This window comes from Medicago sativa, chromosome 2 (genome assembly GCF_051527215.1).
Source record: "Medicago sativa cultivar Bolivia chromosome 2, Bolivia_mono, whole genome shotgun sequence".
In the NCBI taxonomy this organism is placed as follows: domain Eukaryota; kingdom Viridiplantae; phylum Streptophyta; class Magnoliopsida; order Fabales; family Fabaceae; genus Medicago; species Medicago sativa.
Window position 1 is genome coordinate 42,038,681 of NC_140750.1, and position 25,257 is coordinate 42,063,937.

The 25,257-nt window shown below is 33.7% G+C and overlaps 1 protein-coding gene across 1 annotated transcript; it reads right to left on the reverse strand.

The window, feature by feature from the left end:
- Nucleotides 1-22,191: 22,191 nt before the first annotated feature.
- On the reverse strand, nt 22,192-24,738 carry LOC146946842 (uncharacterized). Its single transcript, XM_085748926.1, has one exon. The coding sequence runs from the start codon at nt 24,554-24,556 to the stop codon at nt 22,748-22,750; it is 1,809 nt and encodes a 602-aa protein (XP_085605052.1). The 5' UTR covers nt 24,557-24,738; the 3' UTR covers nt 22,192-22,747.
- Nucleotides 24,739-25,257: the final 519 nt, after the last annotated feature.

The window sequence follows — 25,257 nt, forward strand, 5'->3', positions numbered from 1 at the left end:
GTTTGATAAATATTAATGTTGAATTTGTCCCTCGATGTTCTTTATTGCGTAACATAATATTTGAACAAATTTCGTTTTAAATTTGGTAAATTGAAAGTAATGAGATGACCCTTATCGCGAAAACGGGATTTTAGCATATATTGTTACATGTTTCTTAAATATGAAGGTTGAACATGTCCCTCGATGTCCCTTGATGCGAAACATGATATGTGAACCTATTTGGTTTTTTATTCGAAAAAATGAAAGTATTGGAATGACTTTGTCGCGAAAATGAGATTTTAGCCTATATGGTTAGAAGTTTGATAAAGGTTGAACTTGTCCCTCGATCTCCCTTGATACGAAACATGATATGTGAACCTATTTGGTATTGTATTCGGCAAAATGAAATTATTTGAATGACCATTGTCCCAAAAAAGAGATTTTAGCCTATATGGTTAAGAGTTTGATAAATATTAATGTTGAATTTGTCCCTCGATGTTCTTTATTGCGTAACATAATATTTGAACAAATTTCGTTTTAAATTTGGTAAATTGAAAGTAATGAGATGACCCTTATCGCGAAAACGGGATTTTAGCATATATTGTTACATGTTTCTTAAATATGAAGGTTGAACATGTCCCTCGATGTCCCTTGATGCGAAACATGATATGTGAACCTATTTGGTTTGAAATTCGATAAAATGAAAGTATTGAAATGACCCTTATCGCAAAAATGAAATTTTAGCCTATGTGGTTAGAAGTTTGATAAACAGTGAACTTATGCCCCGATGTCCCTTGATGCGAAACATGATATGTGAACCTATTTGGTTTTATATTCGGAAAAATGAAAGTATTCAAATGACTTTGTCGCGAAAATGAGATTTTAGCCTGTATGGTTAGACGTTTGATAAAGGTTGAACTTGTCCCTCGATCTCCCTTGATACGAAACATGATATGTGAACCTATTTGGTTTTGTATTCGGCAAAATGAAATTATTTGAATGACCATTGTCCCAAAAATGAGATTTTAGCCTATATGGTTAAAAGTTTGATAAATATTAATGTTGAATTTGTCCCTCGATGTCCTTTATTGCGTAACATAATATTTGAACCAATTTCGTTTTAAATTTGGTAAATTGAAAGTAATGAGATGACCCTTATCGCGAAAACGAGATTTTAGCTAATATTGTTACATGTTTGTTAAATATGAAGGTTGAACATGTCCCTCGATGTCCCTTGATGCGAAACATGATATGTGAACCTATTTGGTTTGAAATTCGATAAAATGAAAGTATTGAAATGACCCTTGTCGCAAAAATGAAATTTTAGCCTATGTGGTTAGAAGTTTGATAAACAGTGAACTTGTGCCTCGATGTCCCTTGATGCAAAACATGATATGTGCACCTATTTGGTTTTATATTCGGAAAAATGAAAGTATTCGAATGACTTTGTCGCGAAAATGAGATTTTAGCCTATATGGTTAGAAGTTTGATAAAGGTTGAACTTGTCCCTCGATCTCCCTTGATACGAAACATGATATGTGAACCTATTTGGTTTTGTATTCGGCAAAATGATATTATTTGAATGACCATTGTCCCAAAAATGAGATTTTAGCCTATATGGTTAAAAGTTTGATAAATATTAATGTTGAATTTGTCCCTCGATGTCCTTTATTGCGTAACATAATATTTGAACCAATTTCGTTTTAAATTTGGTAAATTGAAAGTAATGAGATGACCCTTATCGCGAAAACGAGATTTTAGCTTATATTGTTACATGTTTGTTAAATATGAAGGTTGAACATGTCCCTCGATGTCCCTTGATGCGAAACATAATATGTGAACCTATTTGGTTTGAAATTCGATAAAATGAAGGTATTGAAATGACCCTTGTCGCGAAAATGAAATTTTAGCCTATGTGGTTAGAAGTTTGATAAACAGTGAACTTGTCCCTCGATGTCCCTTGATGCGAAACATGATATGTGAACCTATTTGGTTTGAAATTCGATAAAATGAAAGTATTGAAATGACCCTTGTGGCGAAAATGAAATTTTAGCCTATGTGGTTAGAAGTTTGATAAACAGTGAACTTGTCCTTCGATGTCCTTTGATGCGAAACATGATATGTGAACCTATTTGGTTTTATATTCAGAAAAATGAAAGTATTGGAATGACTTTGTCGCGAAAATGAGATTTTAGCCTATATGGTTAGAAGTTTGATAAAGGTTGAACTTGTCCCTCGATCTCCCTTGATACGAAGCATGATAAGTGAACCTATTTGGTTTGAAATTCGATAAAATGAAAGTATTGAAATGACCTTTGTCGTGAAAATGAAATTTTAGCCTATGTGGTTAGAAGTTTGACAAACAGTGAACTTGTCCCTCGATGTCCCTTGATGCGAAACATGATATGTGAACCTATTTGGTTTGAAATTCGATAAAATGAAAGTATTGAAATGACCCTTGTCGCGAAAATGAAATTTTAGCCTATGTGGTTAGAAGTTTGATAAACAGTGAACTTGTCCCTCGATGTCCCTTGATGCGAAACATGATATGTGAACCTATTTGGTTTTATATTCGAAAAAATGAAAGTATTGGAATGACTTTGTCGCGAAAATGAGATTTTAGCCTATATGGTTAGAAGTTTGATAAAGGTTGAACTTGTCCCTCGATCTCCCTTGATACGAAACATGATATGTGAACCTATTTGGTATTGTATTCGGCAAAATGAAATTATTTGAATGACCATTGTCCCAAAAAAGAGATTTTAGCCTATATGGTTAAGAGTTTGATAAATATTAATGTTGAATTTGTCCCTCGATGTTCTTTATTGCGTAACATAATATTTGAACAAATTTCGTTTTAAATTTGGTAAATTGAAAGTAATGAGATGACCCTTATCGCGAAAACGGGATTTTAGCATATATTGTTACATGTTTCTTAAATATGAAGGTTGAACATGTCCCTCGATGTCCCTTGATGCGAAACATGATATGTGAACCTATTTGGTTTGAAATTCGATAAAATGAAAGTATTGAAATGACCCTTATCGCAAAAATGAAATTTTAGCCTATGTGGTTAGAAGTTTGATAAACAGTGAACTTATGCCCCGATGTCCCTTGATGCGAAACATGATATGTGAACCTATTTGGTTTTATATTCGGAAAAATGAAAGTATTCAAATGACTTTGTCGCGAAAATGAGATTTTAGCCTGTATGGTTAGACGTTTGATAAAGGTTGAACTTGTCCCTCGATCTCCCTTGATACGAAACATGATATGTGAACCTATTTGGTTTTGTATTCGGCAAAATGAAATTATTTGAATGACCATTGTCCCAAAAATGAGATTTTAGCCTATATGGTTAAAAGTTTGATAAATATTAATGTTGAATTTGTCCCTCGATGTCCTCTATTGCGTAACATAATATTTGAACCAATTTCGTTTTAAATTTGGTAAATTGAAAGTAATGAGATGACCCTTATCGCGAAAACGAGATTTTAGCTAATATTGTTACATGTTTGTTAAATATGAAGGTTGAACATGTCCCTCGATGTCCCTTGATGCGAAACATGATATGTGAACCTATTTGGTTTGAAATTCGATAAAATGAAGGTATTGAAATGACCCTTGTCGCAAAAATGAAATTTTAGCCTATGTGGTTAGAAGTTTGATAAACAGTGAACTTGTCCCTCGATGTCCCTTGATGCGAAACATGATATGTGAACCTATTTGGTTTTATATTCAGAAAAATGAAAGTATTGGAATGACTTTGTCGCGAATATGAGATTTTAGCCTATATGGTTAGAAGTTTGATAAAGGTTGAACTTGTCCCTCGATCTCCCTTGATACGAAACATGATATGTGAACCTATTTGGTATTGTATTCGGCAAAATGAAATTATTTGAATGACCATTGTCCCAAAAATGAGATTTTAGCCTATATGGTTAAAAGTTTGATAAATATTAATGTTGAATTTGTCCCTCGATGTCCTTTATTGCGTAACATAATATTTGAACCAATTTCGTTTTAAATTTGGTAAATTGAAAGTAATGAGATGACCCTTATCGCGAAAACGAGATTTTAGCTTATATTGTTACATGTTTGTTAAATATGAAGGTTGAACATGTCCCTCGATGTCCCTTGATGCGAAATATGATATGTGAACCTATTTGGTTTGAAATTCGATAAAATGAAAGTATTGAAATGACCTTTGTCGTGAAAATGAAATTTTAGCCTATGTGGTTAGAAGTTTGATAAACAGTGAACTTGTCCCTCGATGTCCCTTGATGCGAAACATGATATGTGAACCTATTTGGTTTGAAATTCGATAAAATGAAAGTATTGAAATGACCCTTGTGGCGAAAATGAAATTTTAGCCTATGTGGTTAGAAGTTTGATAAACAGTGAACTTGTCCTTCGATGTCCTTTGATGCGAAACATGATATGTGAACCTATTTGGTTTTATATTCAGAAAAATGAAAGTATTGGAATGACTTTGTCGCGAAAATGAGATTTTAGCCTATATGGTTAGAAGTTTGATAAAGGTTGAACTTGTCCCTCGATCTCCCTTGATACGAAGCATGATAAGTGAACCTATTTGGTTTGAAATTCGATAAAATGAAAGTATTGAAATGACCTTTGTCGTGAAAATGAAATTTTAGCCTATGTGGTTAGAAGTTTGACAAACAGTGAACTTGTCCCTCGATGTCCCTTGATGCGAAACATGATATGTGAACCTATTTGGTTTGAAATTCGATAAAATGAAAGTATTGAAATGACCCTTGTCGCGAAAATGAAATTTTAGCCTATGTGGTTAGAAGTTTGATAAACAGTGAACTTGTCCCTCGATGTCCCTTGATGCGAAACATGATATGTGAACCTATTTGGTTTTATATTCGAAAAAATGAAAGTATTGGAATGACTTTGTCGCGAAAATGAGATTTTAGCCTATATGGTTAGAAGTTTGATAAAGGTTGAACTTGTCCCTCGATCTCCCTTGATACGAAACATGATATGTGAACCTATTTGGTATTGTATTCGGCAAAATGAAATTATTTGAATGACCATTGTCCCAAAAAAGAGATTTTAGCCTATATGGTTAAGAGTTTGATAAATATTAATGTTGAATTTGTCCCTCGATGTTCTTTATTGCGTAACATAATATTTGAACAAATTTCGTTTTAAATTTGGTAAATTGAAAGTAATGAGATGACCCTTATCGCGAAAACGGGATTTTAGCATATATTGTTACATGTTTCTTAAATATGAAGGTTGAACATGTCCCTCGATGTCCCTTGATGCGAAACATGATATGTGAACCTATTTGGTTTGAAATTCGATAAAATGAAAGTATTGAAATGACCCTTATCGCAAAAATGAAATTTTAGCCTATGTGGTTAGAAGTTTGATAAACAGTGAACTTATGCCCCGATGTCCCTTGATGCGAAACATGATATGTGAACCTATTTGGTTTTATATTCGGAAAAATGAAAGTATTCAAATGACTTTGTCGCGAAAATGAGATTTTAGCCTGTATGGTTAGACGTTTGATAAAGGTTGAACTTGTCCCTCGATCTCCCTTGATACGAAACATGATATGTGAACCTATTTGGTTTTGTATTCGGCAAAATGAAATTATTTGAATGACCATTGTCCCAAAAATGAGATTTTAGCCTATATGGTTAAAAGTTTGATAAATATTAATGTTGAATTTGTCCCTCGATGTCCTCTATTGCGTAACATAATATTTGAACCAATTTCGTTTTAAATTTGGTAAATTGAAAGTAATGAGATGACCCTTATCGCGAAAACGAGATTTTAGCTAATATTGTTACATGTTTGTTAAATATGAAGGTTGAACATGTCCCTCGATGTCCCTTGATGCGAAACATGATATGTGAACCTATTTGGTTTGAAATTCGATAAAATGAAGGTATTGAAATGACCCTTGTCGCAAAAATGAAATTTTAGCCTATGTGGTTAGAAGTTTGATAAACAGTGAACTTGTCCCTCGATGTCCCTTGATGCGAAACATGATATGTGAACCTATTTGGTTTTATATTCAGAAAAATGAAAGTATTGGAATGACTTTGTCGCGAATATGAGATTTTAGCCTATATGGTTAGAAGTTTGATAAAGGTTGAACTTGTCCCTCGATCTCCCTTGATACGAAACATGATATGTGAACCTATTTGGTATTGTATTCGGCAAAATGAAATTATTTGAATGACCATTGTCCCAAAAATGAGATTTTAGCCTATATGGTTAAAAGTTTGATAAATATTAATGTTGAATTTGTCCCTCGATGTCCTTTATTGCGTAACATAATATTTGAACCAATTTCGTTTTAAATTTGGTAAATTGAAAGTAATGAGATGACCCTTATCGCGAAAACGAGATTTTAGCTTATATTGTTACATGTTTGTTAAATATGAAGGTTGAACATGTCCCTCGATGTCCCTTGATGCGAAATATGATATGTGAACCTATTTGGTTTGAAATTCGATAAAATGAAAGTATTGAAATGACCTTTGTCGTGAAAATGAAATTTTAGCCTATGTGGTTAGAAGTTTGATAAACAGTGAACTTGTCCCTCGATGTCCCTTGATGCGAAACATGATATGTGAACCTATTTGGTTTGAAATTCGATAAAATGAAAGTATTGAAATGACCCTTGTGGCGAAAATGAAATTTTAGCCTATGTGGTTAGAAGTTTGATAAACAGTGAACTTGTCCTTCGATGTCCTTTGATGCGAAACATGATATGTGAACCTATTTGGTTTTATATTCAGAAAAATGAAAGTATTGGAATGACTTTGTCGCGAAAATGAGATTTTAGCCTATATGGTTAGAAGTTTGATAAAGGTTGAACTTGTCCCTCGATCTCCCTTGATACGAAGCATGATAAGTGAACCTATTTGGTTTGAAATTCGATAAAATGAAAGTATTGAAATGACCTTTGTCGTGAAAATGAAATTTTAGCCTATGTGGTTAGAAGTTTGACAAACAGTGAACTTGTCCCTCGATGTCCCTTGATGCGAAACATGATATGTGAACCTATTTGGTTTGAAATTCGATAAAATGAAAGTATTGAAATGACCCTTGTCGCGAAAATGAAATTTTAGCCTATGTGGTTAGAAGTTTGATAAACAGTGAACTTGTCCCTCGATGTCCCTTGATGCGAAACATGATATGTGAACCTATTTGGTTTTATATTCGAAAAAATGAAAGTATTGGAATGACTTTGTCGCGAAAATGAGATTTTAGCCTATATGGTTAGAAGTTTGATAAAGGTTGAACTTGTCCCTCGATCTCCCTTGATACGAAACATGATATGTGAACCTATTTGGTATTGTATTCGGCAAAATGAAATTATTTGAATGACCATTGTCCCAAAAAAGAGATTTTAGCCTATATGGTTAAGAGTTTGATAAATATTAATGTTGAATTTGTCCCTCGATGTTCTTTATTGCGTAACATAATATTTGAACAAATTTCGTTTTAAATTTGGTAAATTGAAAGTAATGAGATGACCCTTATCGCGAAAACGGGATTTTAGCATATATTGTTACATGTTTCTCAAATATGAAGGTTGAACATGTCCCTCGATGTCCCTTGATGCGAAACATGATATGTGAACCTATTTGGTTTTTTATTCGAAAAAATGAAAGTATTGGAATGACTTTGTCGCGAAAATGAGATTTTAGCCTATATGGTTAGAAGTTTGATAAAGGTTGAACTTGTCCCTCGATCTCCCTTGATACGAAACATGATATGTGAACCTATTTGGTATTGTATTCGGCAAAATGAAATTATTTGAATGACCATTGTCCCAAAAAAGAGATTTTAGCCTATATGGTTAAGAGTTTGATAAATATTAATGTTGAATTTGTCCCTCGATGTTCTTTATTGCGTAACATAATATTTGAACAAATTTCGTTTTAAATTTGGTAAATTGAAAGTAATGAGATGACCCTTATCGCGAAAACGGGATTTTAGCATATATTGTTACATGTTTCTTAAATATGAAGGTTGAACATGTCCCTCGATGTCCCTTGATGCGAAACATGATATGTGAACCTATTTGGTTTGAAATTCGATAAAATGAAAGTATTGAAATGACCCTTATCGCAAAAATGAAATTTTAGCCTATGTGGTTAGAAGTTTGATAAACAGTGAACTTATGCCCCGATGTCCCTTGATGCGAAACATGATATGTGAACCTATTTGGTTTTATATTCGGAAAAATGAAAGTATTCAAATGACTTTGTCGCGAAAATGAGATTTTAGCCTGTATGGTTAGACGTTTGATAAAGGTTGAACTTGTCCCTCGATCTCCCTTGATACGAAACATGATATGTGAACCTATTTGGTTTTGTATTCGGCAAAATGAAATTATTTGAATGACCATTGTCCCAAAAATGAGATTTTAGCCTATATGGTTAAAAGTTTGATAAATATTAATGTTGAATTTGTCCCTCGATGTCCTTTATTGCGTAACATAATATTTGAACCAATTTCGTTTTAAATTTGGTAAATTGAAAGTAATGAGATGACCCTTATCGCGAAAACGAGATTTTAGCTTATATTGTTACATGTTTGTTAAATATGAAGGTTGAACATGTCCCTCGATGTCCCTTGATGCGAAATATGATATGTGAACCTATTTGGTTTGAAATTCGATAAAATGAAAGTATTGAAATGACCTTTGTCGTGAAAATGAAATTTTAGCCTATGTGGTTAGAAGTTTGATAAACAGTGAACTTGTCCCTCGATGTCCCTTGATGCGAAACATGATATGTGAACCTATTTGGTTTGAAATTCGATAAAATGAAAGTATTGAAATGACCCTTGTGGCGAAAATGAAATTTTAGCCTATGTGGTTAGAAGTTTGATAAACAGTGAACTTGTCCTTCGATGTCCTTTGATGCGAAACATGATATGTGAACCTATTTGGTTTTATATTCAGAAAAATGAAAGTATTGGAATGACTTTGTCGCGAAAATGAGATTTTAGCCTATATGGTTAGAAGTTTGATAAAGGTTGAACTTGTCCCTCGATCTCCCTTGATACGAAGCATGATAAGTGAACCTATTTGGTTTGAAATTCGATAAAATGAAAGTATTGAAATGACCTTTGTCGTGAAAATGAAATTTTAGCCTATGTGGTTAGAAGTTTGACAAACAGTGAACTTGTCCCTCGATGTCCCTTGATGCGAAACATGATATGTGAACCTATTTGGTTTGAAATTCGATAAAATGAAAGTATTGAAATGACCCTTGTCGCGAAAATGAAATTTTAGCCTATGTGGTTAGAAGTTTGATAAACAGTGAACTTGTCCCTCGATGTCCCTTGATGCGAAACATGATATGTGAACCTATTTGGTTTTATATTCGAAAAAATGAAAGTATTGGAATGACTTTGTCGCGAAAATGAGATTTTAGCCTATATGGTTAGAAGTTTGATAAAGGTTGAACTTGTCCCTCGATCTCCCTTGATACGAAACATGATATGTGAACCTATTTGGTATTGTATTCGGCAAAATGAAATTATTTGAATGACCATTGTCCCAAAAAAGAGATTTTAGCCTATATGGTTAAGAGTTTGATAAATATTAATGTTGAATTTGTCCCTCGATGTTCTTTATTGCGTAACATAATATTTGAACAAATTTCGTTTTAAATTTGGTAAATTGAAAGTAATGAGATGACCCTTATCGCGAAAACGGGATTTTAGCATATATTGTTACATGTTTCTTAAATATGAAGGTTGAACATGTCCCTCGATGTCCCTTGATGCGAAACATGATATGTGAACCTATTTGGTTTTTTATTCGAAAAAATGAAAGTATTGGAATGACTTTGTCGCGAAAATGAGATTTTAGCCTATATGGTTAGAAGTTTGATAAAGGTTGAACTTGTCCCTCGATCTCCCTTGATACGAAACATGATATGTGAACCTATTTGGTATTGTATTCGGCAAAATGAAATTATTTGAATGACCATTGTCCCAAAAAAGAGATTTTAGCCTATATGGTTAAGAGTTTGATAAATATTAATGTTGAATTTGTCCCTCGATGTTCTTTATTGCGTAACATAATATTTGAACAAATTTCGTTTTAAATTTGGTAAATTGAAAGTAATGAGATGACCCTTATCGCGAAAACGGGATTTTAGCATATATTGTTACATGTTTCTTAAATATGAAGGTTGTACATGTCCCTCGATGTCCCTTGATGCGAAACATGATATGTGAACCTATTTGGTTTGAAATTCGATAAAATGAAAGTATTGAAATGACCCTTATCGCAAAAATGAAATTTTAGCCTATGTGGTTAGAAGTTTGATAAACAGTGAACTTATGCCCCGATGTCCCTTGATGCGAAACATGATATGTGAACCTATTTGGTTTTATATTCGGAAAAATGAAAGTATTCAAATGACTTTGTCGCGAAAATGAGATTTTAGCCTGTATGGTTAGACGTTTGATAAAGGTTGAACTTGTCCCTCGATCTCCCTTGATACGAAACATGATATGTGAACCTATTTGGTTTTGTATTCGGCAAAATGAAATTATTTGAATGACCATTGTCCCAAAAATGAGATTTTAGCCTATATGGTTAAAAGTTTGATAAATATTAATGTTGAATTTGTCCCTCGATGTCCTTTATTGCGTAACATAATATTTGAACCAATTTCGTTTTAAATTTGGTAAATTGAAAGTAATGAGATGACCCTTATCGCGAAAACGAGATTTTAGCTAATATTGTTACATGTTTGTTAAATATGAAGGTTGAACATGTCCCTCGATGTCCCTTGATGCGAAACATGATATGTGAACCTATTTGGTTTGAAATTCGATAAAATGAAAGTATTGAAATGACCCTTGTCGCAAAAATGAAATTTTAGCCTATGTGGTTAGAAGTTTGATAAACAGTGAACTTGTGCCTCGATGTCCCTTGATGCAAAACATGATATGTGCACCTATTTGGTTTTATATTCGGAAAAATGAAAGTATTCGAATGACTTTGTCGCGAAAATAAGATTTTAGCCTATATGGTTAGAAGTTTGATAAAGGTTGAACTTGTCCCTCGATCTCCCTTGATACGAAACATGATATGTGAACCTATTTGGTTTTGTATTCGGCAAAATGATATTATTTGAATGACCATTGTCCCAAAAATGAGATTTTAGCCTATATGGTTAAAAGTTTGATAAATATTAATGTTGAATTTGTCCCTCGATGTCCTTTATTGCGTAACATAATATTTGAACCAATTTCGTTTTAAATTTGGTAAATTGAAAGTAATGAGATGACCCTTATCGCGAAAACGAGATTTTAGCTTATATTGTTACATGTTTGTTAAATATGAAGGTCGAACATGTCCCTCGATGTCCCTTGATGCGAAACATAATATGTGAACCTATTTGGTTTGAAATTCGATAAAATGAAGGTATTGAAATGACCCTTGTCGCGAAAATGAAATTTTAGCCTATGTGGTTAGAAGTTTGATAAACAGTGAACTTGTCCCTCGATGTCCCTTGATGCGAAACATGATATGTGAACCTATTTGGTTTGAAATTCGATAAAATGAAAGTATTGAAATGACCCTTGTGGCGAAAATGAAATTTTAGCCTATGTGGTTAGAAGTTTGATAAACAGTGAACTTGTCCTTCGATGTCCTTTGATGCGAAACATGATATGTGAACCTATTTGGTTTTATATTCAGAAAAATGAAAGTATTGGAATGACTTTGTCGCGAAAATGAGATTTTAGCCTATATGGTTAGAAGTTTGATAAAGGTTGAACTTGTCCCTCGATCTCCCTTGATACGAAGCATGATAAGTGAACCTATTTGGTTTGAAATTCGATAAAATGAAAGTATTGAAATGACCTTTGTCGTGAAAATGAAATTTTAGCCTATGTGGTTAGAAGTTTGACAAACAGTGAACTTGTCCCTCGATGTCCCTTGATGCGAAACATGATATGTGAACCTATTTGGTTTGAAATTCGATAAAATGAAAGTATTGAAATGACCCTTGTCGCGAAAATGAAATTTTAGCCTATGTGGTCAGAAGTTTGATAAACAGTGAACTTGTCCCTCGATGTCCCTTGATGCGAAACATGATATGTGAACCTATTTGGTTTTATATTCGAAAAAATGAAAGTATTGGAATGACTTTGTCGCGAAAATGAGATTTTAGCGTATATGGTTAGAAGTTTGATAAAGGTTGAACTTGTCCCTCGATCTCCCTTGATACGAAACATGATATGTGAACCTATTTGGTATTGTATTCGGCAAAATGAAATTATTTGAATGACCATTGTCCCAAAAAAGAGATTTTAGCCTATATGGTTAAGAGTTTGATAAATATTAATGTTGAATTTGTCCCTCGATGTTCTTTATTGCGTAACATAATATTTGAACAAATTTCGTTTTAAATTTGGTAAATTGAAAGTAATGAGATGACCCTTATCGCGAAAACGGGATTTTAGCATATATTGTTACATGTTTCTTAAATATGAAGGTTGAACATGTCCCTCGATGTCCCTTGATGCGAAACATGATATGTGAACCTATTTGGTTTGAAATTCGATAAAATGAAAGTATTGAAATGACCCTTATCGCAAAAATGAAATTTTAGCCTATGTGGTTAGAAGTTTGATAAACAGTGAACTTATGCCCCGATGTCCCTTGATGCGAAACATGATATGTGAACCTATTTGGTTTTATATTCGGAAAAATGAAAGTATTCAAATGACGTTGTCGCGAAAATGAGATTTTAGCCTGTATGGTTAGACGTTTGATAAAGGTTGAACTTGTCCCTCGATCTCCCTTGATACGAAACATGATATGTGAACCTATTTGGTTTTGTATTCGGCAAAATGAAATTATTTGAATGACCATTGTCCCAAAAATGAGATTTTAGCCTATATGGTTAAAAGTTTGATAAATATTAATGTTGAATTTGTCCCTCGATGTCCTCTATTGCGTAACATAATATTTGAACCAATTTCGTTTTAAATTTGGTAAATTGAAAGTAATGAGATGACCCTTATCGCGAAAACGAGATTTTAGCTAATATTGTTACATGTTTGTTAAATATGAAGGTTGAACATGTCCCTCGATGTCCCTTGATGCGAAACAGAATATGTGAACCTATTTGGTTTGAAATTCGATAAAATGAAGGTATTGAAATGACCCTTGTCGCAAAAATGAAATTTTAGCCTATGTGGTTAGAAGTTTGATAAACAGTGAACTTGTCCCTCGATGTCCCTTGATGCGAAACATGATATGTGAACCTATTTGGTTTTATATTCAGAAAAATGAAAGTATTGGAATGACTTTGTCGCGAAAATGAGATTTTAGCCTATATGGTTAGAAGTTTGATAAAGGTTGAACTTGTCCCTCGATCTCCCTTGATACGAAACATGATATTTGAACCTATTTGGTATTGTATTCGGCAAAATGAAATTATTTGAATGACCATTGTCCCAAAAATGAGATTTTAGCCTATATGGTTAAAAGTTTGATAAATATTAATGTTGAATTTGTCCCTCGATGTCCTTTATTGCGTAACATAATATTTGAACTAATTTCGTTTTAAATTTGGTAAATTGAAAGTAATGAGATGACCCTTATCGCGAAAACGAGATTTTAGCTTATATTGTTACATGTTTGTTAAATATGAAGGTTGAATATGTCCCTCGATGTCCCTTGATGCGAAACATAATATGTGAACCTATTTGGTTTGAAATTCGATAAAATGAAGGTATTGAAATGACCCTTGTCGCAAAAATGAAATTTTAGCCTATGTGGTTAGAAGTTTGATAAACAGTGAACTTGTCCCTCGATGTCCCTTGATGCGAAACATGATATGTGAACCTATTTGGTTTTATATTCAGAAAAATGAAAGTATTGGAATGACTTTGTCGCGAATATGAGATTTTAGCCTATATGGTTAGAAGTTTGATAAAGGTTGAACTTGTCCCTCGATCTCCCTTGATACGAAACATGATATGTGAACCTATTTGGTATTGTATTCGGCAAAATGAAATTATTTGAATGACCATTGTCCCAAAAATGAGATTTTAGCCTATATGGTTAAAAGTTTGATAAATATTAATGTTGAATTTGTCCCTCGATGTCCTTTATTGCGTAACATAATATTTGAACCAATTTCGTTTTAAATTTGGTAAATTGAAAGTAATGAGATGACCCTTATCGCGAAAACGAGATTTTAGCTTATATTGTTACATGTTTGTTAAATATGAAGGTTGAACATGTCCCTCGATGTCCCTTGATGCGAAATATGATATGTGAACCTATTTGGTTTGAAATTCGATAAAATGAAAGTATTGAAATGACCTTTGTCGTGAAAATGAAATTTTCTCCATTTTATCTACAAAATCTGTTTGGGTCAAAATTCTGCCAGTTATCCATTTTAGCCCAAATATCCATTTTTCATTCTGTTTTATTGCATTTTGAGTCACAAGAATTTTAAAGTTCAAATTATCAAATCAATTTCGTGAGTTTGGAGGAAAAATGATCATTTTTGGAATATTGGACTCATCAAGTGGTATCAGAGCTTTAATGTGTGGCAGCACCACTTCCTTCTTTCCTTTCATGTCATGTGCTATTTTTCTCCCTCCCATTAATGTTCTTGATTTCTTTTCACTATACTTGATTCAACATATTATTTTCTTTTTAAAATAAGGCAAGCACGCCATTTAAAGCTTTATCAAGCTTTAAAATGGATAAAACACACTAGAAATTCAAACTTAGTGTTTTTGACCAGAATTGGTCCCTTACACTTTTATTACAACATAAAAATAAAAAACATCAAAATGGGCAGCAAGCAAGCCCTCCCTCCATTCCATTGTGGCCCTCATCACCCTTATCGCGAAAACGAGATTTTAGCTTATATTGTTACATGTTTGTTAAATATGAAGGTTGAACATGTCCCTCGATGTCCCTTGATGCGAAACATAATATGTGAACCTATTTGGTTTGAAATTCGATAAAATGAAGGTATTGAAATGACCCTTGTCGCGAAAATGAAATTTTAGCCTATGTGGTTAGAAGTTTGATAAACAGTGAACTTGTCCCTCGATGTCCCTTGATGCGAAACATGATATGTGAACCTATTTGGTTTGAAATTCGATAAAATGAAAGTATTGAAATGACCCTTGTGGCGAAAATGAAATTTTAGCCTATGTGGTTAGAAGTTTGATAAACAGTGAACTTGTCCTTCGATGTCCTTTGATGCGAAACCTGATATGTGAACCTATTTGGTTTTATATTCAGAAAAATGAAAGTATTGGAATGACTTTGTCGCGAAAATGAGATTTTAGCCTATATGGTTAGATGTTTGATAAAGGTTGAACTTGTCCCTCGATCTCCCTTGATACGAAGCATGATAAGTGAACCTATTTGGTTTGAAATTCGATAAAATGAAAGTATTGAAATGACCTTTGTCGGGAAAATGAAATTTTAGCCTATGTGGTTAGAAGTTTGATAAACAGTGAACTTGTCCCTCGATGTCCCTTGATGCGAAACATGATATGTGAACCTATTTGGTTTGAAATTCGATAAAATGAAAGTATTGAAATGACCCTTGTCGCAAAAATGAAATTTTAGCCTATGTGGTTAGAAGTTTGATAAACAGTGAACTTGTGCCTCGATGTCCCTTGATGCAAAACATGATATGTGCACCTATTTGGTTTTATATTCGGAAAAATGAAAGTATTCGAATGACTTTGTCGCGAAAATGAGATTTTAGCCTATATGGTTAGAAGTTTGATAAAGGTTGAACTTGTCCCTCGATCTCCCTTGATACGAAACATGATATGTGAACCTATTTGGTTTTGTATTCGGCAAAATGATATTATTTGAATGACCATTGTCCCAAAAATGAGATTTTAGCCTAGATGGTTAAAAGTTTGATAAATATTAATGTTGAATTTGTCCCTCGATGTCCTTTATTGCGTAACATAATATTTGAACCAATTTCGTTTTAAATTTGGTAAATTGAAAGTAATGAGATGACCCTTTGATGAGGGCCACAATGGAATGGAGGGAGGGCTTGCTTGCTGCCCATTTTGATGTTTTTTATTTTTATGTTGTAATAAAAGTGTAAGGGACCAATTCTGGTCAAAAACACTAAGTTTGAATTTCTAGTGTGTTTTATCCATTTTAAAGCTTGATAAAGCTTTAAATGGCGTGCTTGCCTTATTTTAAAAAGAAAATAATATGTTGAATCAAGTATAGTGAAAAGAAATCAAGAACATTAATGGGAGGGAGAAAAATAGCACATGACATGAAAGGAAAGAAGGAAGTGGTGCTGCCACACATTAAAGCACAATGAATTGTTTTCTTTCAGCCCATTCATTGAAGAAATCAATTGGAGACGTTTTTAGCATCATGGGAGACGCCCCACCATCAATTGTCTGCACAATTTCATTCTAAATCAATTTGTAACCATTTTTGCAATTATTCAGCACTAGGAATTGATGTTAGATTAATGGCTGAATTCTAAGAGTTTTCAAGAGTTATTTTCTTTGATGTTCCTTGTATTACAGCATATGACCTCTTTCTTATATATAAGGGGCGAAAATCATCAATAAGGATAAGACGATTTTGAGTGAAAAAACTACACTATGTGTGTTTTTGAGCAATTGCTCTTTGGTTCTGGATTGGACCAATTTTGATCATATCAAGAATCCTTTCTTGTGGTGATCCTCAATCCCATAGACTTATCACTTTCTTGGATTAGAAAGTGTGGCGTCCCTTTCTTTCCATTCCATTTCTCCATTTTATCTACAAAATCTGTTTGGGTCAAAATTCTGCCAGTTATCCATTTTAGCCCAAATATCCATTTTTCATTCTGTTTTATTGCATTTTGAGTCACAAGAATTTTAAAGTTCAAATTATCAAATCAATTTCGTGAGTTTGGAGGAAAAATGATCATTTTTGGAATATTGGACTCATCAAGTGGTATCAGAGCTTTAATGTGTGGCAGCACCACTTCCTTCTTTCCTTTCATGTCATGTGCTATTTTTCTCCCTCCCATTAATGTTCTTGATTTCTTTTCACTATACTTGATTCAACATATTATTTTCTTTTTAAAATAAGGCAAGCACGCCATTTAAAGCTTTATCAAGCTTTAAAATGGATAAAACACACTAGAAATTCAAACTTAGTGTTTTTGACCAGAATTGGTCCCTTACACTTTTATTACAACATAAAAATAAAAAACATCAAAATGGGCAGCAAGCAAGCCCTCCCTCCATTCCATTGTGGCCCTCATCACCCTTATCGCGAAAACGAGATTTTAGCTTATATTGTTACATGTTTGTTAAATATGAAGGTTGAACATGTCCCTCGATGTCCCTTGATGCGAAACATAATATGTGAACCTATTTGGTTTGAAATTCGATAAAATGAAGGTATTGAAATGACCCTTGTCGCGAAAATGAAATTTTAGCCTATGTGGTTAGAAGTTTGATAAACAGTGAACTTGTCCCTCGATGTCCCTTGATGCGAAACATGATATGTGAACCTATTTGGTTTTATATTCAGAAAAATGAAAGTATTGGAATGACTTTGTCGCGAATATGAGATTTTAGCCTATATGGTTAGAAGTTTGATAAAGGTTGAACTTGTCCCTCGATCTCCCTTGATACGAAACATGATATGTGAACCTATTTGGTATTGTATTCGGCAAAATGAAATTATTTGAATGACCATTGTCCCAAAAATGAGATTTTAGCCTATATGGTTAAAAGTTTGATAAATATTAATGTTGAATTTGTCCCTCGATGTCCTTTATTGCGTAACATAATATTTGAACCAATTTCGTTTTAAATTTGGTAAATTGAAAGTAATGAGATGACCCTTATCGCGAAAACGAGATTTTAGCTTATATTGTTACATGTTTGTTAAATATGAAGGTTGAACATGTCCCTCGATGTCCCTTGATGCGAAATATGATATGTGAACCTATTTGGTTTGAAATTCGATAAAATGAAAGTATTGAAATGACCTTTGTCGTGAAAATGAAATTTTAGCCTATGTGGTTAGAAGTTTGATAAACAGTGAACTTGTCCCTCGATGTCCCTTGATGCGAAACATGATATGTGAACCTATTTGGTTTGAAATTCGATAAAATGAAAGTATTGAAATGACCCTTGTGGCGAAAATGAAATTTTAGCCTATGTGGTTAGAAGTTTGATAAACGGTGAACTTGTCCCTCGATGTCCCTTGATGCGAAACATGATATGTGAACCTATTTGGTTTTATATTCAGAAAAATGAAAGTATTGGAATGACTTTGTCGCGAAAATGAGATTTTAGCCTATATGGTTAGATGTTTGATAAAGGTTGAACTTGTCCCTCGATCTCCCTTGATACGAAGCATGATAAGTGAACCTATTTGGTTTGAAATTCGATAAAATGAAAGTATTGAAATGACCTTTGTCGGGAAAATGAAATTTTAGCCTATGTGGTTAGAAGTTTGATAAACAGTGAACTTGTCCCTCGATGTCCCTTGATGCGAAACATGATATGTGAACCTATTTGGTTTGAAATTCGATAAAATGAAAGTATTGAAATGACCCTTGTCGCAAAAATGAAATTTTAGCCTATGTGGTTAGAAGTTTGATAAACAGTGAACTTGTGCCTCGATGTCCCTTGATGCAAAACATGATATGTGCACCTATTTGGTTTTATATTCGGAAAAATGAAAGTATTCGAATGACTTTGTCGCGAAAATGAGATTTTAGCCTATATGGTTAGAAGTTTGATAAAGGTTGAACTTGTCCCTCGATCTCCCTTGATACGAAACATGATATGTGAACCTATTTGGTTTTGTATTCGGCAAAATGATATTATTTGAATGACCATTGTCCCAAAAATGAGATTTTAGCCTAGATGGTTAAAAGTTTGATAAATATTAATGTTGAATTTGTCCCTCGATGTCCTTTATTGCGTAACATAATATTTGAACCAATTTCGTTTTAAATTTGGTAAATTGAAAGTAATGAGATGACCCTTTGATGAGGGCCACAATGGAATGGAGGGAGGGCTTGCTTGCTGCCCATTTTGATGTTTTTTATTTTTATGTTGTAATAAAAGTGTAAGGGACCAATTCTGGTCAAAAACACTAAGTTTGAATTTCTAGTGTGTTTTATCCATTTTAAAGCTTGATAAAGCTTTAAATGGCGTGCTTGCCTTATTTTAAAAAGAAAATAATATGTTGAATCAAGTATAGTGAAAAGAAATCAAGAACATTAATGGGAGGGAGAAAAATAGCACATGACATGAAAGGAAAGAAGGAAGTGGTGCTGCCACACATTAAAGCACAATGAATTGTTTTCTTTCAGCCCATTCATTGAAGAAATCAATTGGAGACGTTTTTAGCATCATGGGAGACGCCCCACCATCAATTGTCTGCACAATTTCATTCTAAATCAATTTGTAACCATTTTTGCAATTATTCAGCACTAGGAATTGATGTTAGATTAATGGCTGAATTCTAAGAGTTTTCAAGAGTTATTTTCTTTGATGTTCCTTGTATTACAGCATATGACCTCTTTCTTATATATAAGGGGCGAAAATCATCAATAAGGATAAGACGATTTTGAGTGAAAAAACTACACTATGTGTGTTTTTGAGCAATTGCTCTTTGGTTCTGGATTGGACCAATTTTGATCATATCAAGAATCCTTTCTTGTGGTGATCCTCAATCCCATAGACTTATCACTTTCTTGGATTAGAAAGTGTGGCGTCCCTTTCTTTCCATTCCATTTCTCCATTTTATCTACAAAATCTGTTTGGGTCAAAATTCTGCCAGTTATCCATTTTAGCCCAAATATCCATTTTTCATTCTGTTTTATTGCATTTTGAGTCACAAGAATTTTAAAGTTCAAATTATCAAATCAATTTCGTGAGTTTGGAGGAAAAATGATCATTTTTGGAATATTGGACTCATCAAGTGGTATCAGAGCTTTAATGTGTGGCAGCACCACTTCCTTCTTTCCTTTCATGTCATGTGCTATTTTTCTCCCTCCCATTAATGTTCTTGATTTCTTTTCACTATACTTGATTCAACATATTATTTTCTTTTTAAAATAAGGCAAGCACGCCATTTAAAGCTTTATCAAGCTTTAAAATGGATAAAACACACTAGAAATTCAAACTTAGTGTTTTTGACCAGAATTGGTCCCTTACACTTTTATTACAACATAAAAATAAAAAACATCAAAATGGGCAGCAAGCAAGCCCTCCCTCCATTCCATTGTGGCCCTCATCACCCTTATCGCGAAAACGAGATTTTAGCTTATATTGTTACATGTTTGTTAAATATGAAGGTTGAACATGTCCCTCGATGTCCCTTGATGCGAAACATAATATGTGAACCTATTTGGTTTGAAATTCGATAAAATGAAGGTATTGAAATGACCCTTGTCGCGAAAATGAAATTTTAGCCTATGTGGTTAGAAGTTTGATAAACAGTGAACTTGTCCCTCGATGTCCCTTGATGCGAAACATGATATGTGAACCTATTTGGTTTGAAATTCGATAAAATGAAAGTATTGAAATGACCCTTGTGGCGAAAATGAAATTTTAGCCTATGTGGTTAGAAGTTTGATAAACAGTGAACTTGTCCTTCGATGTCCTTTGATGCGAAACCTGATATGTGAACCTATTTGGTTTTATATTCAGAAAAATGAAAGTATTGGAATGACTTTGTCGCGAAAATGAGATTTTAGCCTATATGGTTAGAAGTTTGATAAAGGTTGAACTTGTCCCTCGATCTCCCTTGATACGAAGCATGATAAGTGAACCTATTTGGTTTGAAATTCGATAAAATGAAAGTATTGAAATGACCTTTGTCGTGAAAATGAAATTTTAGCCTATGTGGTTAGAAGTTTGATAAACAGTGAACTTGTCCCTCGATGTCCCTTGATGCGAAACATGATATGTGAACCTATTTGGTTTGAAATTCGATAAAATGAAAGTATTGAAATGACCCTTGTCGCGAAAATGAAATTTTAGCCTATGTGGTTAGAAGTTTGATAAACAGTGAACTTGTCCCTCGATGTCCCTTGATGCGAAACATGATATGTGAACCTATTTGGTATTGTATTCGGCAAAATGAAATTATTTGAATGACCATTGTCCCAAAAATGAGATTTTAGCCTACATGGTTAAAAGTTTGATAAATATTAATGTTGAATTTGTCCCTCGATGTCCTTTATTGCGTAACATAATATTTGAACCAATTTCGTTTTAAATTTGGTAAATTGAAAGTAATGAGATGACCCTTATCGCGAAAACGAGATTTTAGCTTATATTGTTACATGTTTGTTAAATATGAAGGTTGAACATGTCCCTCGATGTCCCTTGATGCGAAACATGATATGTGAACCTATTTGGTTTGAAATTCGATAAAATGAAAGTATTGAAATGACCCTTGTGGCGAAAATGAAATTTTAGCCTATGTGGTTAGAAGTTTGATAAACAGTGAACATGTCCCTCGATGTCCCTTGATGCGAAACATGATATGTGAACCTATTCGGTTTTATATTCAGAAAAATGAAAGTATTGGAATGACTTTATCGCGAAAATGAGATTTTAGCCTATATGGTTAGAAGTTTGATAAAGGTTGAACTTGTCCCTCGATCTCCCTTGATACGAAGCATGATAAGTGAACCTATTTGGTTTGAAATTCGATAAAATGAAAGTATTGAAATGACCTTTGTCGTGAAGATGAAATTTTAGCCTATGTGGTTAGAAGTTTGATAAACAGTGAACTTGTCCCTCGATGTCCCTTTGATGAGTCCAATATTCCAAAAATGATCATTTTTCCTCCAAACTCACGAAATTGATTTGATAATTTGAACTTTAAAATTCTTGTGACTCAAAATGCAATAAAACAGAATGAAAAATGGATATTTGGGCTAAAATGGATAACTGGCAGAATTTTGACCCAAACAGATTTTGTAGATAAAATGGAGAAATGGAATGGAAAGAAAGGGACGCCACACTTTCTAATCCAAGAAAGTGATAAGTCTATGGGATTGAGGATCACCACAAGAAAGGATTCTTGATATGATCAAAATTGGTCCAATCCAGAACCAAAGAGCAATTGCTCAAAAACACACATAGTGTAGTTTTTTCACTCAAAATCGTCTTATCCTTATTGATGATTTTCGCCCCTTATATATAAGAAAGAGGTCATATGCTGTAATACAAGGAACATCAAAGAAAATAACTCTTGAAAACTCTTAGAATTCAGCCATTAATCTAACATCAATTCCTAGTGCTGAATAATTGCAAAAATGGTTACAAATTGATTTAGAATGAAATTGTGCAGACAATTGATGGTGGGGCGTCTCCCATGATGCTAAAAACGTCTCCAATTGATTTCTTCAATGAATGGGCTGAAAGAAAACAATTCATTGTGCTTTAATGTGTGGCAGCACCACTTCCTTCTTTCCTTTCATGTCATGTGCTATTTTTCTCCCTCCCATTAATGTTCTTGATTTCTTTTCACTATACTTGATTCAACATATTATTTTCTTTTTAAAATAAGGCAAGCACGCCATTTAAAGCTTTATCAAGCTTTAAAATGGATAAAACACACTAGAAATTCAAACTTAGTGTTTTTGACCAGAATTGGTCCCTTACACTTTTATTACAACATAAAAATAAAAAACATCAAAATGGGCAGCAAGCAAGCCCTCCCTCCATTCCATTGTGGCCCTCATCATACTCCCCCTCTTCGAAAGAATTCGTCCTCGAATTTGGAAGTTATACAACCTCCAGGTTCAAACACAATTCTTTCAAATTTTTGTGGTACCTTCTTTGCCAATACATCTTCACATTCCTGCAAGGGAAATTTAGTACAACTTGGAAAATTTTGAGTGTTAGTCAACAAAGCCACCTTTTTGCAAAGTAGTAAATATAGGGGCTGTTTGTTCATGACTATTTCTTGAATCTCTCCTTTTTTTTCAAGCAAACTCTCTTTCTTTTCTTTTGATTTTTCTTTTTCTCTTTTTTCTTGCTCATATTTTTCTTTCATTTTCTTTTGATCATCTCTAACCTCACTAGGACTCAATGGTGCAAGACAAATCTTTTGACCAGAATGCATAAAAGAGTACTTGTTCGTTCGGCCATCGTGAAGAACACTTCTATCAAACTGCCAAGGTCTCCCTAACAACAAATGACTAGCCTCCATTGGTACTACATCACACAAAACAGCATCTTCATACTTACCAATTTTAAAACAAACCTCTACTTGTTTATCACAAAGCATTTCTACATGTTCATTAAGCCATTGAAGTTTGTAAGGCCTTGGGTGAGGTTTTGTTTCTAATTCCAATTTAGACACCAAATGTGTACTAGCAACATTAGTACAGCTACCTCCATCAATAATTAAAGAGCATACATTCCCTTGAACAAGACATCTTGTGTGGAAAAGAGTTTCCCTTTGATTTGATTCCTCCTCCTTAGCTTGATTTCCCAAAAACCTCCTAATCATGAAAAAGTCTCCACTTGGTATTTCTTCAGCCTCCTCTTCAACATACCCATCATGATTCTCCACCTCAACGTGTTCATTCTCCTCAATTATCATAGTTCTCTTTGTTGGACATTGAGAAGCTATGTGACCTTGACCTTGACATTTGAAACACTTAACACTTTTGTTAGTAGAAGTACTTTGAGAAGGGTTTGTTTGTATACCTTTAGGATCAGCCATGGACTCCTTTGGAATTGATGATGATGCTCCCTCCTTCTCTATTTTATCCTTCCAACTTGAAAAGTTAGAAGAAGGACTGTTTCTTCTTACTTGGCCTTTTCTCTTGAGTTGTTGTTCCACTTTGACAGCTTGATGTACCAAGTCATCCATTTCAACATAGTGATGAAGTTCAACAATGTCACTAATGTCATGATTTAGACCATGAAGAAATCTAGCCATGGTTGCTTCATTGTCTTCTTCCACATTAGCTCTAATTTTCGCAATCTCCATCTCCTTGAAATATTCTTCAACACTTTTTGAACCTTGAGTAAGTCTTTGCAATTTGTTGTGCAAATCTCTATGGTAATAGGAAGGTACAAACCTTCTCCTCATGATTCTCTTCATCTCATCCCAAGTATCAATCGGTTGTTCTCCATACCTTCTTCTTTCTTTGATCAATTGATCCCACCATACTAAAGCATACTCCTTGAACTCAATGGAAGCAACCTGCACTTTTTCAACATTAGAGTAATTATGGCAATTAAAAATTTGTTCAATTTTAGTCTCCCATTCTAGGTATGCTTCTGGGTCACTCTTTCCAACAAAAGATGGGACTTTAATTTTTATGCCTCTTAAATGATTTTCCCTTGGTCTCCTTCTAGGCCTCCTCTCATCCTCATCACCACTGCCATCATTAGAATTTTGAGACCTTCTTTCTAACTCATCAACTCTTTGTTGGAATTGTTCAGCTTGTTCTCTTAACAGCCTCTCAAAATGCTCACGCATTGCTCTCATTTGAATCGTCATAGCTGCTGTTCTAGGTGAAGGTGGATCAGACATGATTGTGAAATTTTGTGAAATTAGTAACAAGTGTTTAAAATGGTCCTTACCACTCAAATTGCTCTTTTAGTTCTTTAAAGAAACCAAAAACAATCAACAATCCCAAAGACTTAACACAGAAAGACACTAAAACAAGAAACAAAGGATAAAAGGTTGACTAGAAATGAAAGAAATAAAGAAAAAAAAATTAGAGTGTGGCAGAAACACAAAAAGGAGCAATTTTTTTCCTAATATATTTTTTTTTTCGTTTTTTTTGTATGAATATCAATATTGGACAGAAAAAGAAGAAAAAAATAATAAGGAACAAGAAGAAAGACACTTTACCAAAGTTTGGCCCTTTTTAGAACCTTGCTCTGATTACCACTTGATGAGTCCAATATTCCAAAAATGATCATTTTTCCTCCAAACTCACGAAATTGATTTGATAATTTGAACTTTAAAATTCTTGTGACTCAAAATGCAATAAAACAGAATGAAAAATGGATATTTGGGCTAAAATGGATAACTGGCAGAATTTTGACCCAAACAGATTTTGTAGATAAAATGGAGAAATGGAATGGAAAGAAAGGGACGCCACACTTTCTAATCCAAGAAAGTGATAAGTCTATGGGATTGAGGATCACCACAAGAAAGGATTCTTGATATGATCAAAATTGGTCCAATCCAGAACCAAAGAGCAATTGCTCAAAAACACACATAGT